Source organism: Oncorhynchus gorbuscha, linkage group LG08 (assembly GCF_021184085.1).
Source record: "Oncorhynchus gorbuscha isolate QuinsamMale2020 ecotype Even-year linkage group LG08, OgorEven_v1.0, whole genome shotgun sequence".
Classification (NCBI taxonomy): Eukaryota; Metazoa; Chordata; class Actinopteri; order Salmoniformes; family Salmonidae; genus Oncorhynchus; species Oncorhynchus gorbuscha.
Genome location: NC_060180.1, coordinates 16,064,414 through 16,084,328, shown reverse-complemented (window position 1 = coordinate 16,084,328; position 19,915 = coordinate 16,064,414). Strand labels below are relative to the sequence as shown.

General features: G+C 41.7%; 1 protein-coding gene across 2 annotated transcripts in view; it reads right to left on the bottom strand.

The window, feature by feature from the left end:
• Positions 1-19,915, bottom strand: part of LOC124041256 (cGMP-dependent protein kinase 1-like) — a 143,576-nt gene that overhangs the window by 26,802 nt on the left and 96,859 nt on the right. For both annotated transcript variants that reach the window (XM_046358632.1, XM_046358630.1), the window contains exons 4-7: positions 17,487-17,592; positions 9,569-9,632; positions 6,107-6,184; positions 5,063-5,157 (exon numbers count right to left, since the gene is read on the bottom strand). In XM_046358632.1, the coding sequence (XP_046214588.1) occupies positions 5,063-5,157; positions 6,107-6,184; positions 9,569-9,632; positions 17,487-17,592 (343 nt within the window). The remainder of the gene's footprint in view (positions 1-5,062; positions 5,158-6,106; positions 6,185-9,568; positions 9,633-17,486; positions 17,593-19,915) is intronic.

The window sequence follows — 19,915 nt, the reverse complement described above, 5'->3', positions numbered from 1 at the left end:
GAGAGAGAGAGAGAGAGAGAGAGAGAGAGAGAGAGAGAGAGAGAGAGAGAGAGAGAGAGAGAGAGAGAGAGAGAGAGAAAGAGAAAGAGAAAGAGAGAGAGAAAGAGAGAGAAAGAGAGAGAGAGAGAGAGAGAGAGAGAGAGAGAGAGAGAGAGAGAGCTCTGAAATGTTCTTTAGAGCAGCACGGCAGAGACCCGGCCAGCGGTGTACATTTCCAGTCGAGCGTTTGAATTAAACTGCTAATTGGATGGTGATCTGGTGTCCCAAAGGAGAGGTTATGAAAGTACAGGCTGAGGTGGGACCTGAGACCAGCACCAATCACATTGTTTCCCCTCTCTGGCAACGACGTCACACTCTTTAAATAAGCTCTCATCCTCTACTGAGCGTCCTATCAACCCACACGCATGAACGCACACGCACAACACACACACTCTCCCCCGAAGCACAGCACACATCGTCTGCACTGTTCATGGATCTACACCTCAAATGGGAGTTCATACAGGAATGTGACATCAGATACTATGCTGGCCTATTGGGGACAACAACTATGTTTTGAGGTACGTCTGTTCCAAGAACTGCCGACAAGATTTATGTACATGATAGACTATAACCGAAAAGGAGAGTGGAACAATTTCTGTTGCACGTAAACATGCAGACGCGTGAAAACACGTGCGCAGGCAGACACACACACACTCCAGTATCATTGCTAAGAGAACAGAATGTGATTTGCAAATATTGTAACAAGAGATCAAAGTCAGAGTCTTGAGATGTAGCGTGTCCTTCATCACACACATATTGGGTTTCATAAGCACTGACACACCCCATTAACCTCTGATTAAAAACCTAGCTTGAAGCCCCCTGGTCAAAAGCATTCATTGAATTTCAATTTGGGAGGCATGCTTGACCATCAAAGCAAACGTTGTGCGGGCCGCTTTTCTCAAGATGCCCCAGAGACAAAGAATAGTTGGTAAATGGTTACAATAATAAGTGGGCACTGCGTCCCTCAGAGGATAAATACAGATGGCCTTCTTAGATATCCTTAGGGAGAATACAAGAGATAAGGAAAATAAACATGATTTTGAAGAAGGTTTTCCCTGTATCTTAAGAGTGATTTACAGCGAACAGACTTTCCAAACTCCATAAAATATTATTCTGAAAGTGTCGCTATGACATATTATTTTAAACAGAAATGTGTACCGATTCCTCTTCTGGGAAAGCTATGAATCCTATTATAATCGAATGGGTCAGTCCAATATACGGTATCATAAGCATGATCATCAGAAGAGCTGGATTAATATGACTCCAAAACTCTCATTTCACAAAGGAATGTTTCACTCATTACTTTGAAATGTGGGACACTTTCTTCCTTATATATCTGTTTCACATATCGTCTTCCGATGGCAGCAGAGCGGCAGTAGCCCTATCCCATATGTCCCACATACATTTTAATGATGTCATCTGATGTCATCTCTTATGTTCAGATAAGGAATAGACCATAATATACTCAATTTGCTACACTGCATTTGCCATATAATTACCACCTTATGTATGCTGTATTAATATCAGACAAGGATCTTATATAACTGTTTGTGTGAGAAATATGACATGCAACTGATGATCTAGACTGAAATATATCTCTCACTCCAAACGGGTAGAGATTTCTCAGTGAATTATTGCTTCCACAGTAATTGGTTGTCTGCATTACTTCTAATCAATACATCAATATGCATTGTAACTGTTTTGCTTCACACAGGTAAATAGAGCTCAATGGGGATTCTTCCTCATTCAGTCACCACAAGATGGTGCTAGCTACATCCCATCTTTTTTACTCACGTGCAGTTTGTGTGTGTGTGTGTGTGTGTGTGTGTGTGTGTGTGTGTGTGTGTGTGTGTGTGTGTGTGTGTGTGTGTGTGTGTGTGTGTGTGTGTGTGTGTGTGTGTGTGTGTGTGTGTGTGTGTGTGTGTGTGTGTGTGTGTGTGTGTGTGTGTGTGTGTGTGTGTAAGGGGGGGTTCTATGGAACGTTTGGTTCCTCTTTTGATATTATCAAACCCATCCAAGGCTGAAACGCACTGGAGACTAACCGGGTGATTCTCATGAAGCCCGTTTTAAACATGTCTGTAGCAAATTGAGTTTCAAAACCATGATCCATCTGCAAAAATGAACTACCATTCTGAGGACTAAGATGTCTAGTTCTAAGTGTGTTATTTTAAATACATTTTACACTTTTGTCTGAATTTTGTATATTTTCACCCCAAATTCCCATTACTGAAATGTGTCCGGATTATGTTCTCGGGTCATTTCATACAATTTTAGTTATTTTAATATAACACAAAATATGTTGTTGTAGTTTGTCCATAAATCATAAAAAATTGTATACTAGTTGATAATATTTATTATGTATGAACAGTGTCTGTGGACATCTCATTACATAACATTTTTTCAAGTTCCTGTAAAAATTCCAATCAGTTTTTTTTACAACGTTTTATTCATCCATGATGCATCATCTAGAGGAGTAGTAGAGGTTAAGTTAAGGAAACGAGGCGTATGTCGCGTGTCACTACTTCACAGGAGAGCTGTTTGAACATAAACTTTTTTAAATGCGTTTTTTATCAAAAATGCCTTCTCGAACATATGAACTTTCATGTGCCTTTATAACAAACTTGTATGCCATCTGCAAATACGAATAAAATTGATCAATTATGAGCCTAGTTGGTTTAGCCACAGAAAAAGTTAGCAACCTTCCCGCTAGCCAGGATTGGCTGAGATAATAAGTAGGCTGGACATGCCGAGAGATTAGTTTGGATTGGTCTGCCATATAGCATGCTTCTGTCTATTTGAGCTGGTCAGTATGTTTAGGTAATCCTCTCTAATGCATGCCTTTAAAAAAAAGTATTGCGTAGTAAAACTGCATAAGCCCAATGTCAAGGTAAAGTGTAGTGTTAGCTAGCTAAAGTTAGCTGACTGGCTCACTAGCTAACGTTATGTGTATGCTCTCCACTTCGTGGGGACCAAGTTTTTAAATCAGTGCAATTTGAGGATGTTAGCTAAGGAGAAGGAGAAAACACCTCTCTCCGGATTAAATCTTCAAACTAAGGGCAACCATGGCATCCGACAGGAGACGCGTCCATCCATGATATATATGGGTAAGATAGCCTAGCTAGCTACATATTCCCACATTACACGTTTCTACTTTTGACAGAAAGTGGTTTCATTTCAAGTTAAAGTGTACTGTTAGCTAGCCAACATTAGCTGGCTCGCTAGCTAACGTTATGTGTATGATCTTATTATTCATATCTCAGAGCCATTTGCTTGACTAGTTATAGCCTAATGTTAGTTAACTAACATTGAACCTGGTTGGTTAGCTACCTGCAGATTCATTCAGGGTAGTAAAGTCATGAGTTGGCATTATGATTCATTGTTTACTTAGCGAGCTACATGTCTAAACAAAAGACTCTCGTCTGAGTGTGCCAGAGCGCAGAATAACTGATGAATTTACGAATGCTGAACACCCGTTCAATATGGCCGGTGTCAGTAAACGTCGGCAAAAAAGCATAATTAAATTAATAATTACCACAAGCAGAGTTACAGTCACCAACGATCTGGATAACATGAAAACAGCCTAACCAGCTCTGCTAGAGTGAATAAAATGGTCAGAGTGGGGTGTTCTCTCATTTGTGTCTGGAAGTAGCTAGCAAGCTAGCCAATGTTACCCAGTTAGCTTGGGTGCTTGACTGCCGTTGTGAGGTTAAAATGTTCGGATCAACCCTACTCATCGGCCAGAGCGTCCAGTGTGTGCTCTGAACGTTCCGCGAGTGAAACGCTCTGAATATACAAGTGGTCTATCTGACAGCACTCTGACCAACGATCTGCATAACAAAACAGCCTAACCAGCTCTGCTAGGGCAAGTGATGTTCAGTGAGCTGTTCTCTCATTTCTCATATCTGGAAGTAGCTAGCACGTTAGCTTGGGTGCTTGACTGCTGTTGTTTGTACAGAATGCTCCGATCAACCCTTAAAGAGATGGGTGGGGCTAAAGCTTAAGGGGGTGTGAACTTTGTTGAATGGGTGTAGACAAAGAAGAGCTCTCCCAGTACCAGTACCAAAACATTCAAAGTCAATTTTCTAAAAAGTGAGTTTACAAGCTTATCAACTTTCAAAGCAAAATTAATATCTCATTATTCCTGTAGAGTATGATATACAATTTTGAGTCTCTACTTTTATCCAATATAAAAAACACAATTTAAAATAAGACCGACTTGAGCCGGTCGGTCACATATGCCTTCAGAATGAGGTTCTTATTCTCAAACACCCCTTTTACCCCACTTGGCCTTCTCATTACTGAAACAGCTAAAAAGCTCAAATTTTATACTTTTATTTTACATATTTGTCTTTTCAGTGTACATTTAACTCGGGCCTTTCATTAGAGGAGCAATGTTAAAAAATATATTAGAAATAGATTTGTGTATTCCTTTTTTGTACTGTTGCGGTAATGAGAATTTTGTGGAAATTGTGGTAAAATGCATAATGTGATCAAAAAAACATAATAATCATTATGAAATACAAGGTAATAAGGAATGTAAAGAAGGCTACGTCCGACATTGGAGTCCTTTGTACAGGTGAAGTTCATGAGTACATAACTACACATAAATACAATGAAGTACATACTGTAAGTACAGTCTTACCCAATACATTTGCGGACAATGATAATGATGCATTGGATTTATACACTTATACACTAAGCACTTGCCAGGTTCTCAAGGTACTTCACAATGTGTCAGGGGGGAGATCACTCAGGCAATGTGATGCATGTGGTTTATTGGGGGTATGCACATAACAGATATTCTGGTCACAATTCTGATTTAGCCATTGCCACAGAGCACCTGCCTAGAAACACGAAGAGGAAAAGAGAATGAAAGGGACAGAGAGGGAGAGCAAGATGGGCAGGTAGAGAGAAAAAGAAAGAGAAATGGAGGAAAGACAAGGAGGGAAAGAGAGAGAGAGAGAGGGGGGGCAGGGCAAAGAGTGGGAGATAGAGGTGTGAGTAGAGGGATTATCAGTCTTACCCATGCAGGGCCTTCTCTCCGAACCAGTCTCCTTTCCCCATGCTGCGGAGGTAGACAGGATCCCCGCTGGGCTTGTCTTCCCTGGTCACATTGACCTGGACAAAGGGGTGGGGTGCCACTTTAAATCCATAAAGGGGGAGTGAGCAGTACCTGAAACCCTTCTGTAATGGACATTTCTGTAACTGTATGGTTGACTAATCACTACATTATTCAACATCAAAGTGAGGTTAATGCAGAGCAGGGGTGATGGACATATCTGTGCATGCTAAATCTTTGTACATCTTTGATGGACATCTTGGTGCTATGGTCTGTGAGGAACCACTAACCAGGTCATTAGCTAACTGACAACTGAGCGATGGAGGTCCAGCAGAAATGGCCAAAGTGAAGATATAGAAGGTCGTTTGACTTAATTAAGGCTTCTATCTTCATTCATTAGAAGGTTCTATTGCGGTATGACATCACATCCACCAGAAATACATGGCTAAATCTGAGGGAAATAGTGATAATTCAACTTTTAATATGATCTGGGAAGACAAAAAGGGAAATAAAGACCCAGGAAAAGAAACACAAAGAGAGATCGAGAGAAAGTGAGGGAGAGAGAGAGAGAGAGAGAGAGAGAGAGAGAGAGAGAGAGAGAGAGAGGGTCCTGTGTAGCTCAGTTGGTAGAGCATGGCGCTTGTAACGCCAGGGTAGTGGGTTCGATCCCCGGGACCACCCATACGTAGAATGTATGCACACATGACTGTAAGTCGCTTTGGATAAAAGCGTCTGCTAAATGGCATATATTATTATTATTATTAGAGAGAGAGAGAGAGAGAGAGAGAGAGAGAGAGAGAGAGAGAGAGAGAGAGAGAGAGAGAGAGAGAGAGAGAGAGAGAGAGAGAGAGAGTTTGTTCCACTAGTTGAGACAGATGGCTACTGTACATCTTGATAATTTGAATGGGGTAAATCGTTGACCTTATTTGGCTCCCTGGCTGGGACAGAAGGTAACATGTCTGGCTGAGAGCCCTATATCAATAATGTTGATGATGATGAGGGTCTCACCATTCCCTTACTGACAATGAAGAAGGTGTCTCCTGTGGCTCCCTGTCTGACGATGTACTCTCCATCCTCATAGTGTGTCTGGAACCAAAGAGGAGAAGATAAGTGAGAAGGATGAGTCAACCAGACACCTCTGTCTAATACCCACTTCACCCCAGGGTCAGACACCTTGAACACGTTGCATTGGTGAAAAGGTTTCCCCTCAGTATTGTATCTTAGTTGGGGTGCAAAGTCCCCTGAAGCAACAATCCTTTGAATGCACACACATATTTACACACATATAAGCACATAGGCACAGACGCACATGTATGTGCACGCACACACACTTACACATGCACGCTCCATATTCTTCACACTCTCATTTCCTGTGTTTTCTCTTGATTTGAAAGCATCTCCTTGAACCTCATACACACAGGTAGGTGTGTTAACCTGTAAAGACAGGATTATGTGTAACACACTGCCATTTAACCAGGCAAGGATGGTTGAATGTGGTATGTGAGAGTGAGTATCTGGCCTTTGTAAGACAAAGCTGTGACATTTAACCCGTAGAGGGCTCAGCCAATCAATACACTGTGACCAATGTGCCACACCAGACCAACTAAACACACTGCCCATGGAAACAGATGCTGACCTTTGTATATTATGGTCATCCAATCTCAAAACATAGAGGTTACATTGTCTTCTTGTTTTTCAGTATAGCAGTCAAATCCTGGGTGGTGTTCTAGCGATCTGCCCCAATATACACGTACCTGTTAGCAACAGGGTTTAGATGTGTGCGTTTTTTTCCTCATCCATCTAGACACACTATCCCATAATGAAAAGCCAAAACAGGTTTTTAGAAATGTTAGCAAATGTATAAATAAATCCCAAACTGAAATATCACATTTATATATAGGGCAGGTAATCAAGGAAGTGATGGACTCTTGATGAGTCTGACAAAGCACATGTGTGCGTAACGATGGAGACAGGTGTGCGCCATAACAAGCAGCCTAGTGAAATAGAAGCCAGAGAGGGAGCACACGTGACATCTTGTGTATGACATTACAAGCTTGGCATACCCTGTATTTGTTGAGTTTCTCCCATTCTTCTCCACAGATCCTCTCAAGCTCTTTCAGGTTGGATGGGGAGCGTCACTGCACAGCTATTTTCAGCTCTCTCCAGAGATGTTTGATCGGATTCAAGTCCCGGGCTCTTGCTGGGCAATTCAAGGATATTCAGAGACTTGTCCCAAACCCACTCCTGCATTGTCTTGGCTGTGTACTTAGGGTTGTTGTCCTGTTGGAAGGTGAACCTTCGTCCCAGTCTGAGGTCCTGAGCGCTCTGGAGCAGGTTTTCATCAAGGATCTCTCAGTGCTTTGCTCCATTCATCTTTCCCTCGATCCTGACGAGTCTACCAGTCCCTGCCGTTGAAAAACATCCCCACAGCATGATGCTGCCACTACCATGCTTCACCGTAGGGATGGTGCCAGGTTTTCTCCGGGACACTTGGCATTCAGGCCAAAGAGTTCAATCTTGGTTTCATCAGACAAGAGAATCTTGTTTCTCAAGGTCAGAGTATTTAGGTGTATTTTGGCAAACTCCAAGTGGGCTGTCATGTGCCTTTTAATGAGGAGTGTCTGGCCACTCTACCATAAAGACCTGATTGGTGGAGTGCTGTAGAGTTGATTGTCCTTCTGGAAGGTTCTCCCATCTCCACAGAGGAACTGGAACTCTGTCAGAGTGACCATCACCTCCCTGACCAAGGCCCTTCTCCCTTGATTGCTCAGTTTGTCCAGGCGGCCAGCCCTAGGAATACTTTGGTGGTGCCAAACTTCTTCCATACAAGAATGATGGAGGTCACAATGTTCTTGGGGACCTTCAATGCTGCAGACATTTTGTAGTACCCTTCTCCAGATCTGTGCCTTGACAAAATCCTGTCTCGGAGCTCTACGGACAATTCCTTTGACCTCATGGCTAGATTCTTGCTCTAACATGCACTGTCAACTGTGAGACCTCACATAGACAGGTGTATGCCTTTACAAATCATGTCCAATCAAGTTGTAAAAACATCTCAAGGATGCACCTGAGCTCAATTTCAAGTTTCATAGCAAAGGGTCTGAATACTTAAGTAAATAAGGTATTTCTATTTTTTTTATTTTATACATTTGCAAACATCTATAAAAACCTGTTTTCACTTTGTCATTATGGGGTATTTCCACAAAATGTGTAAAAAGGGAAGAGGTCTGAATACTTTCCGAATGCACTGTATGTCTCAGTCTATCTCAGACAAATCAATACGACAGCACCTGATTGACATTAGAATAAACAGTACTTTGGTGAATACAACATAGTATTGAATGACACAGAGGGGCTCTCAGAAACATAATGTCAACATGTTATTTTGGTTTGTGTTTGGCAGTCAGTGTATGTCCCAAGCATTAGTCAGATGGTCTGTTATTTTTTTATATGCATTGATTCATTTCACCACTGTAGTCACAAAGGTTCTCATTTTCTACGAAATGGCAAGCCTTATACACACATTGAATAACATGCACAAACAATATTGTAGCTTTAAAATGAACTTTAATGATTGTGTGTCATGTATTCAATATCTTGAAAGAGAGGTAAATAATTGTTGAAAGAAACTAAAACGGAATAGGAAAAACCTTAAGTTGTAGAGCGTGTATAGATTTTCATAGTTTAGCATAATTGATAGATTTTTCTGTCCTTGTGAAGTGAACACTTTATGGCCAACATTGGGACCACTTCCTGGTCATTACACACACACACACACACACACACACACACACACACACACACACACACACACACACACACACACGCACGCACGCACGCACGCGCACACGCACACGCACACGCACACACACACACACACACACACACACACACACACACACACACACACACACACACACACACACACACACACACACACACACACAGAGGAATGCAAATGCTACAGGCTTCTAAAAGCCTGCAGGACAAACTAAATGTAAAAAGCAGTTTCAACTGGAGAACATATCAAAGGAAAAAGGATAACAAATAGTTTAAATGGAGCTCAGTAGTGTAGTGCTAAAAAAAATCATTGCTATTGCAATGTCAATAGAAATCATATAACCTTTTACAAAACCACCAGAAGTCTGAAATAATTCATAGAGGAGACCGAAACAAAAAAGGTAAACCAGAGAACAGGTACAATATATACATTCCTCTGGGCAAAAGTGGTGATCTGACCATCTTTGACTGGTGAGATTCCTCCAAGAATTTCAATTAGTCCTTCAAGAATTTCAATTATATTTCAATTGTATGTGTTGTCACATCACATACAAGTTCATCAACACCAAGAACATCCTCAACCCGTAGGCATCCATTATCCATTCACGCAATGCTCTTTTGTTTCCATAGAAATGTGTATCCTTGGCGAACACATTTGTGTACATAAATGGCTTTCAAAGGAGGACCTACCTCCTCAAGGACATCAGCCAGCTTGCTTAGTATCTCCTCCGGAAGTTCATGGAACGTTGGAACACTGCAGGAAGAAAAGAGTCAGGATGTCAAGGAAGAATAGGGATCCACAATGCAACAGATGCTATTAGACATATACACTGAGTATACAAAACATGACATAGACTGACCAGGTTAATCCAGTCGAAAGCTATGATCCCATACTGATGTCACCAGTTAAACCCATTCAATCAGTGTAGATGAAGGGCAGGAGACAGATTAAATAAGGATTTTTAAGCCTTGAGACACAGAATGTGTACAGTATGTGTGCCATTCATTGGGTGAATAGGCAAGACAAAATACTTAAATGCCTTTGAATGGGCTATGGTAGTAGGTGCTAGGCGCACCGGGTTTGAGTGTCATGAATTGCAACAGAGCTGGGTTTTTCACGCTCAACAGTTTCCAGTGTGTATCTAGAATGGTCTACCACCCAAAGGACATCCAGCCAACTTGACAAAACTGTGGGAAGAATTGGAGTCAACAAGGGCCAGCATCCCTGTGGAACACTTTCGACACCTTGTAGAATCCATGCCCTGATGAAATGAGGCTGTTCTGAGGGCAAAGGTGGGTGCAACTCAATATTAGGAAGGTGTTGCTAATATTTTGTACACTCAGTATACGGTCATGTAATATCGGCAGCTTAGCCTGAATAGAGTTTCTGTTATTACGCTCGCTCATTTTTCTTAACGTTGGTGAAAATATAATCCAGAAATGAACCTATATAAATACACTACACATTTACTATGTGTGGTTTTCTGTATGTGCACACACACACACACACACACACACACACACACACACACACACACACACACACACACACACACACACACACACACACACACACACACACACACACACACACACACACACACACACACACACACACACACACACACACACACACACACACTCTGAGGTTGAAGAGGCTTGATGTTTGTTCTGTGCGTTTCCTTGCAGTCCTCTGAATCCTAAATCCCATCTGCTCGTTATCGACATGGTCTAAAGAAAACTGGCCAATGTTTATCAGAGGGGAGAGAAAAATAGCACCCAGGCATTGGAACAAAGGCTTTTATCTCTCTATATCATCTCTCTGTTTCTCCATCTCCAACTCCCTCTCGTTTTCCATGCTTTATTAAAGTAATCTGAACCATCTCGCCCCAGCACTGACTCCTGGTGCTGAATTTCCTCCATGGACCCTGTCCAGAAAATGGCTTGTCAGATAGTTCCTTACAATGGGAAACATATGTGACTTTAGGCCCCGAGCCGTGAAACAATTCCGGCAAACAAAAAGCCTCTGTTATGGAAAGTTATGCATCCAACGACTTAATTGGGTTGTAATAAAATGGTAAATTTGATCATCATGTTGTTAGGTTCAAAACTGTTAAAGTGGAATAGGATGGTGTTTACAAGTGTCTCTGTGTGTGTGTGAGGGTTTGCATGCACGTGGCTTAGACTCCAGTCTTCTAAAATGGGACTGTGAACCTGAAATCTGAAGTCGAGTGCCACAGTCTCGCTGATTTTCATTCCCCTTGGCCCTTAATTGATCAATTCAGGTAATTGATTTGCTGGAAAATGGGTTAGCCAGGTGTTATCAATCTCTAATTGAATGGCAATGATAAAAAAAAGGGTTGGGGTCAATTCAGGAAGTAAACTGAAATGCCACCTATTTTCAACAATTTCTCCATAAACTGAAAAGGAGAAGCTAAATATTTTAAAAAATATATATTTTTGAATTTAAAATTCAAATCACTTCCTGAATTGACTGACTTCAATTCTAATTGGCAAAAACCCTGGATGAAAAGCAGCCGTCACTCCAGGACCTGAATTACACCCCCTTGCTAACAAACTAGAACATCTTGGCTCCTGGACCCTGTCCGTGCATTTCAAGGCTGCGTTGAGACAATGACTTATCATTGACCTAAGCCCTGCTCAGATAATTCTTACCATTGTGTCGCTGAGTTGCTGCTGCAAATGTACATTGTCCCAGGGGCATTGGCAGTCATAATTTAAGTAACCTAATTTATATATATATAAAATATATGCCATTTAGCAGACGCTTTTATCCAAAGCGACTTACAGTCATGCGTGCATACATTCTACGTATGGGTGGTCCCGGGGATCGAACCCACTACCCTGGCGTTACAAGCGCCAATTTAACTCCGCTAAATGCCTCTGTCTGAATCCTACGCTGTAATCATGTGCCTAAGAACCTATACTGTTAGCACTGAGGCGGTATGCCCTAGTAGGAAGTCAGTTTGGGGCCAACTCACCCTGCACTGAATCAGCTCAAACATAAATATCACTGTCATGTCTACCTCTCATAAGCCTCCCAGTAAATTCTAATCAAATCAAACTTTATTTGTCACATGAGCTGAATACAACAAGTGCACACCTTACAGTGAAATGCTTACTTACAAGCCCTTATCCAACAGTGCAGTTCAAGAAAAGTTAAGAAAATATTTACCCAATAAACTAAAGTAAAAAATAATAAAAAGAAACACAATAACACAACAATAACAAGGCTATATACATGGGGTACCGGTACAGAGTCAGTGTGCGGAGGCACAGGTTAGAGGTCATTTGTACATGTAGGTAGGGGTGAAGTGACTATGCATAGATAATAAACAGTGTGTAGCAGCAGTGTACAAAACAAATGGGGGGGGGGGGGGGTCAATGTAATAGTCAGGTGGCCATTTGATCAATTTGTCAGCAGTCTTATGCACTCCGGTACCGCTTGCCGTGCAGTAGCAGAGAAAACAGTCTATGATTTGGGTGACTGGAGACTGACAATTTTACGGGCTTTCCTCTGACACCGCCTTATATAGGTGGCAGGAAGCTTGGCCCCAGTGATGTACTGGGCCGTACACACTACAAAGCAATACAAACTATCAAAAATTCCAGGAAAGTGCTCAAAAATTGCCCAGATGAACATACTATGTAGCCTAAGAAACAAGGTTCTTGAAATCGAGAACTTGCCAGGAACAGATTATATTCATATACTGACATTTATCTCTGAAACTCACTAAGATAATACCTTTGATGATACAGTGGTAGCAATACATGGTTTGACCATCTTCAGAAGAGATAGGAATGCCAATGGTGGAGTTGTTGCAGTTTATGTTCAGAGTCATATTCCTGTAAAGCTTAGAGAGGACCTCATGTTGAATGCTGTTGAAGTAATATGGCTACAAGTTCACCTGCCTCACCTAAAGCCCATTCTTGAGGGAAGCTGCTGTAGACCACCAAGTGCTAACAGTCAGTATCTGGATAATATGAGTGAAATGCTTGATAATGTATGTGATATCAACAGAGAGGTATACTGTATTTTCTGGGTGACCTTAATATTGATTTAGTTTCATCAAGCTGCCCACTCAAGAAAAAGCTTCAAAATCTAACCAGTGCCTGCAACCTGGTTCAGGTTATCAGTCAACCAAACAGGGTATTTACAATGAAACAATCCATGTATTGATCACATCTTTACTAAAGCTGCAGAAATCTACTCTAAAGTAGGATCCAAATCCATTGAATGTAGTGATCATAATATAGTAGCCATATCTAGGAAAACCAAAGTTCCAACAGCTGGCTGGAATATAGTGTATAAGAGGTCATATGAGTAATTTTGTAGTGTTTCCTATTTTGAAGATGTAAATCATATTTGCTGGTCTGTGGTATGTAATGAGGAGAAACCAGTCACTGCACTTGACACATTTATGAAAGTCTTTATTCCAGTTACTAATATACATGCACACATTAAGAAAATGACTGTAAAAACGGTTAAATCCCAGTGGATTGATAAGGAATTTTGACATTTTATGGGCGACAGGGATGGGACAAAAGGAATGGAAAATAAGTCCCATCGGCAAATGTACTGTAAATTGAGAAATCATGTGACTAAACTGATCAAGAAGAAGAAACTATACTATGAAACAAAGATAAATCATATATAGAATGATAGTAAAGCTTTGGAGCACCTGACATTGTGGCAAAAATGGTCAACTTGGCTCCATCATTCATCACAAAACCCACTGATATTGACAACCACTTATATTTTTTTCATTGGCAAAATGAGAAAATTTAGGCATGACATGCCAACAACAAATTCTGAACCTACACACCCATGCATAACTGACCAAATTCTGAAAGACAATAATTGTAATTTTGAATTCTGTAAAGTAAGTGTGGAAGAGGGGGAAAAAATCATTTTCTCGTTCAAACAGCCAACCAAATCAGCCTGTTACCAGCCCATAGTAAACTTGTTTCAAAATAATTGTTTGACCAGACACAATGCTATTTAAACAAATTAACAACAGATTTTCAGCAGAATTAAAGGGAAGGGCATTCAACATGTACGCACTTACACAAATGACTGATGATTGGCTGAGAGAAATTGATAATGAAAATATTATGGGAGCTGTTTTGCTTGACTTCAATGCAACTTTTGACATTATCAATCATAATCTGCTACTGGAAAAATGTATGTGTTATGGCTTTACATCCCCTGCTATGTTGTGGATCGAGAGTTACCTGTCTAACAGAACACAGAGGGTGTTATTTAATTGAAGCCTCTCCAACATAATCCAGGTAGAGTCAGGCATTCCCCAGGGTGGCTTTCTAGGCCCCTTACTTTTTTCAAACTTTACTAATGACCTACCACCGGCTCCGAGTAAAGCCTGTGCGTCTATGTTTGCTGATGTCTCAACTCTATACACGTCATCTACCACAGCAAGTGAAATCACTGCAACACTTAACAAAGAGCTGCAGTCAGTTTCATAATTGGTGGCAAGAAATAAGTTAGATCTAAATATTTCAAAAACTAAAAGCATTGTATTTGGGACAAATCATTGACCAAACCCTAAATCTCAATCTTGTAATGAAAAGTTTGGAAAATGAGCAGGTTGAGGAGACTAAACTGTTGGAGTAATTCTGGATTGTAAACTAATGGGGAGAGGCCTGTCCATAATAAAGTGCTGTTCTTCCTTCTTAACAATGCTATCAACAAGGCAGGTCCTACAGGCCCTAGTTTTGTCGTACCTGGACTACTGTCCAGTCATGAGGTCAGGTGCCACAAACAGGGACTTAGGAAAATTGTCCCAGAACCGGGCAGCACGGCTGACCCTTAAATGTACACAGAGAGCTAACATTAATAATATGCATGTCAATCTCTCCAGGCTCAAAGTATAGGAGAGAAGGACTTGTATTTGTGAGAAGTATTGACATGTTGAATGCACAGAGCTGTCTGTTTAAACTACTAGCACACAGCTCAGACACCCATGCATACCCCACAAGACATGCTACCAGAAATGTTTTAAAGGTCCAGAAAAGACTATGAGGGCACAGTACAACATAGAGCCATGACTACATGGAACAATATTCCACATCAACTCACTCATGCAAGCAGTAAAATCAGATTTAAAAAACTGATAAAAATAGACCTTATGGAACAGTAGGGACTATGAAGAGGTACACACACAGACACACGCCTACACACACATGATAACATACACAATATACACACACGTACACATATATTTTTGTTGTTGTAGATAAGTGGTAGAGGAATGGCCTGAGTGCACACACTTAATGGGAAATCTGTTGTGAAATGTAATGTAATGTTTTTAATTGTATATAACTGCTTTCTGGACCCCAGGAAGAGTAGCTGCTGCTTGGCAAAAAGAGGGAAAGATTGTGAAAGACAGAACAGGGGGACAATCAGAGGGACAGACAGCAGAACAGACAGAGAAAGCAATACATTTCCAATGCACCTCATATATCCTGCTTGATGCATATGACACGCTCCTCTCCCTCCATCTTTTGATGAGGACATATTTTATCCCACGCTGTATGTCCGTGCAACAAAATTCTGCCTTTAATATGATAATAAGCTTCCCTGTCTTCAGCCCGTCTCCTCTGCCAAACCCTATGCTAATGCCAACGTCAGATAGAGAGAAGAAAGAGAGCAGGAAGAAGGGATAATAATTTTTCCGGTAGAGTGGGTACTTCCAGATGCGTAACAAACTTGAAGGAGACATTGGGCTCTATTTTAACAAACCAAATGCAATGGAAAATCTTAGCACTGGTGGTAGGGCTAGGAGTCCTGGGCTGTGTCGGACATATTGTTGCTAAAAAAATATATTGTGTGAATTAAGGCTTGGTTTAGATTAATTTACATTCTTTGGGTTTTTGATTAATTAAGAGGTCTCACGAGTCAAACCCTTTATGAAAGGTTTGACTAACTGTCGAATGCATTGGTCATGACCAAAAAACAGCCTTCATTGAGAGGAGGGGAAGCTTTGCTTGGTTTTTAATCAAATTAAACAAAATGTGAACAAATACTTGTTTTTATGTTTCTAAATACAAGGTTTATGGGAACAAAAAAGAAAATGAATCTTGTTCCATGTTGTTACATTCCCCAGTTTCTGTGTTGTAGTTGGTGTATTTGCATGTGTGTATTTCAGTAAATGGCTTCCTGAAATCCCTCAAGCAGCTGATTGGTCGACTCCATGGCTAATTGGAGAGCTGACCCCGCCCCATCATCAAGATGCAGCTGTCTCCAATTACCCATTCCTTCTGAAGCTATATAAAAGCCTGTGTTCTGTTCAGATGAGAGATCATTGCTGGAAGATCATTGCTGGAGAGATTGATTGCGATATAGGGAATTCAATTGCTGAGAGTGGTGTTGGTCGTTTTTCAGAGAGCTGAGGGTTATATAGTGTTGGTTGTTTCTCAGAAAGCGATTTGGTGTGTACTATGTTAGTTGTTGCTGAGGGAGCTGATTGGTTATTTCTTATGTCTGTTATGTGTCAATAGGACGCACTGTTTTGATTATTGAAATTGTTTGTGTTATGTTTCATTTGTTTCATTTCTGTTTCATTTGTTCCCATGGGGGAAGGCACCTAGGGAGTGCTTAGGCAAGAGTAGTATATTCACTGTCTAGGCACACTAGGTAAGACCTGGGTGGACCACCCCCTGTATTTTGGTTAGCGCACAAGGTGGTGCTAAGTTAGATAAGTAGTGGGTAGGCAGGTAAGATAGGAGAGGGGGGCTTTGAAATGTACTTTCTTTGCTTTGGTTCCGTCCAGCCCCTTTTCCCCATATTACCGTGTGAAGGAATAAATTCCTAGTAAGGGGTAAATTCTTCTTTTTGTCATCCTTACTCGCACCTACAGTCCACACCTTTCACTTCACAGAGAGTTGAGTTGTAGCAGGGTGTTGCGTTCCCACTTCACAGAGGCGTGCGTAACACATGTGCATGTGGTTGTCATGGCTGGACAGGCTGCACTTCCACTGTCAGAATCCATACCATAACCAACCAAGTTACTGCTAACACCAGCTTTTGGTTGGTCTTAAATATCCCCACCAGTGCTGCCTGAAATTGTCACTTTGGTATATGTTTTTATAAGGACACACCTCAGATACTGCCACCCCTCCTACCTCAGCGCAAGAGACTCAAGACAGACAGGTCAATTAACAAACCTGGCACTAGGGTTTGAAAACAGAAGGTCACCGGCTCTAACAGGTCGAAATTGCAAACAAGCGTGCGTTTGACAATTGCACCGGTTGACTATCATTATGTAACTGGATATGAATGGGGACATGTGACTTCAATGTTAAATCACTTCAATATCGCCAACCCTAGGTCGTATGAGTCTGGTATATTGATAAATAAATGTTATAATGTAATCAAATCCAATGTTTTTCATCACATGCACTGAATACAACTGGTGTATACTTTACATTGAAATGCTTGCTTACAAACCTTTCCCAATGATGCAGAGTTTTAAAATAATATTAAATAGTAACTAACAAAACAGGAATAAAATAAAATGCATAAGAATGTAGCTATATACAGGGAATTTATAGTATTTCTGTTCCTCACCTTTTTAAAAAGTCCATGTATTCGGTGTGTTTGATCAGGCCCGTCCTCATCATAATAGTCTGAAAGCATTGTCGGTCGATGGCCCATAACTTCACATTGGTGAGAGCTGGAGAGGGAGAACATGGAGAAGAAAGGAGTGATCAGAATAGTCAGGAAGAAACATGGATACCAGGTCATGTTCACAATATAATGAGATATCATCATTAACCAGGTGTCTACTTGGACAACATGAGTGCACTTTTGAGAGAGATGAGGAGAGAAAGAACTTAAACCGGCCCAGGCTATCCCATAAGAACCCACCGCAGAAAGGCTATTAGAATGACTTCCATCACTGATGAATGGATTCATTTGGCTGACCATGTCTGTGCATGTTCATCTGTTTGTTGCTTTGCCTGTTTGTTCTGATCCTGACCTGTCTACTTGGATGTCTGTGTCACTGTAACACTGACTCCTCCTCTTCTAATCAGAACACACACAAACACCAATTAATTGACAAACAGACACTTAAGGGTAGGCAAGATAACACACACACACACCCACCCACATACTTCCAAGGAGCAACAGTTAAGCCCACTGTTTTCTGTGTGATCAAACACTGCCAGACCACAGGAGAGATTCTCTCATTAGATGGTCAGGCTCTTTTTAGTCCCAGTTAGATCAGTTTTCTTCACAGGCTGAAACTGTCTGCAGACCTTGTACCAACTAATAAGGAAGGAGACTGTGCATCCTTCTTTTTTATTTCTTTTATTTTACCACCTTTTCTCATCCAATTTCGTGGTATCCAATTGTTAGTAGTTACTATCTTGTCTCATCGCTACAACTCCCGTACAGGCTCGGGAGAGACAAAGGTTGAAAGACCTGCGTCCTCCGATACACAACCCAACCAAGCCGCACTGCTTCTTAACACAGCGCGCATCCAACCCAGGAGCCAGCAGCACCAATGTGTCAGAGGAAACACTGTGCACCTGGCGACCTGGTTAACGTGTCAGAGGAAACACTGTGCACTGCGCCCGGCCTGCCACAGGAGTCGCTAGTGCCCGATGAGACAAGGATATATAATAATATAATAATAATATATGCCATTTAGCAGACGCTTTTATCCAAAGCGACTTACAGTCATGTGTGCATACATTCTACGTATGGGTGGTCCCGGGGATCGAACCCACTACCCTGGCGTTACAAGCGCCATGCTCTACCAACTGAGCTACAGAAGGACCATCCCTGCTGGCCAAACCCTCCCTAACCTAGACAACGCTAGGCCAATTGTGCGTCGCCCCACGGACTGCGATGCAGTGCCCTAGACCACTGCGCCACCCGGGAGGCCCACAATGCATCCTTCTTTAAGCACTAAATAACTAAAACACATTCCAAAAACCTATTTCTCTTGGGCCTAGATAACTCACAAACACGGAGCTGAAACACTGGTTAAATGGACGCAATATGGCAGATGGAAATTTCACAGTCTAGCAGAAGTCTTAGTGAAGCCACAGTATCACCCTTTTGTTGTCAGCTTTCCAGTACTATCAGGCTGCATGAAATCAAGGGATCCAACCTATGATTACTAGGGAACAGACCGCCATTCCAGACCTCTAAAACCAAGCCTCGGAGAAGATGGCTAGAAAATATTTTGGAGTAACATTCCTGTTTGGCGCTAAAGCAACAGCTGTTAAGAGGAGTGACGTAGTTGTGTAAACACAGAGCCAACAGAGTGCTACGGCAGTGAGTGGGCAATTCACAGGGCATGGAGAAATCAGATATTGAGAGGCCAGGAGCGCATTGCAGTGAGGGTAAGTGGGTTATTTGGAGACTTGACTAAATTGCAGTGAGACTTAGGGAGCTAGTTAGCCTGCAATGTGTGTAGATGAATGTCTTAATGCTTGTGGGCCGTTCAGCCATTAGCTCGACAGCGTACTAAAGCCACTCCAGACCCTGGGTTGACAACAGGCAGGGATGGAGGTGGAATGTGAAGGGTCTTGAGAAGTGTGGGAGTCTGGTAGTGAGGGAATTATGTTGAAGCAGACTGAGAATACATGCATGATGCATACTGCATATAACGTACTAGCAAAAATGTGTGTTGATCTCTAAGCACACGCACCAATGCACACACAGGCACGCACCCTTGGGAGCTCATCCCTTAAAGAGATTGGAACAGCACTATTGCAACCACAAAAAAGGTGTGTGATCAAGTCTGCTATGAAGGCTCATCAGGATTTATGTTCCCCACAGCATACAAAGTGTGATCTTTCAGCCACAGTCTCCTCTTCCTCTACCTTGTCCTTGACAGGCCCAGACATATTTCATTTTTTAAACTTTCACCCCTTTTTTGTGGTCCAATTGGTAGGTAAAGTCTTGTCTCATCGCTGCAACTCCCCTACGGACTCGGGAGAGGTGAAGGTCGAGAGCCATGCGCCCTCCGAAACACGACCCTG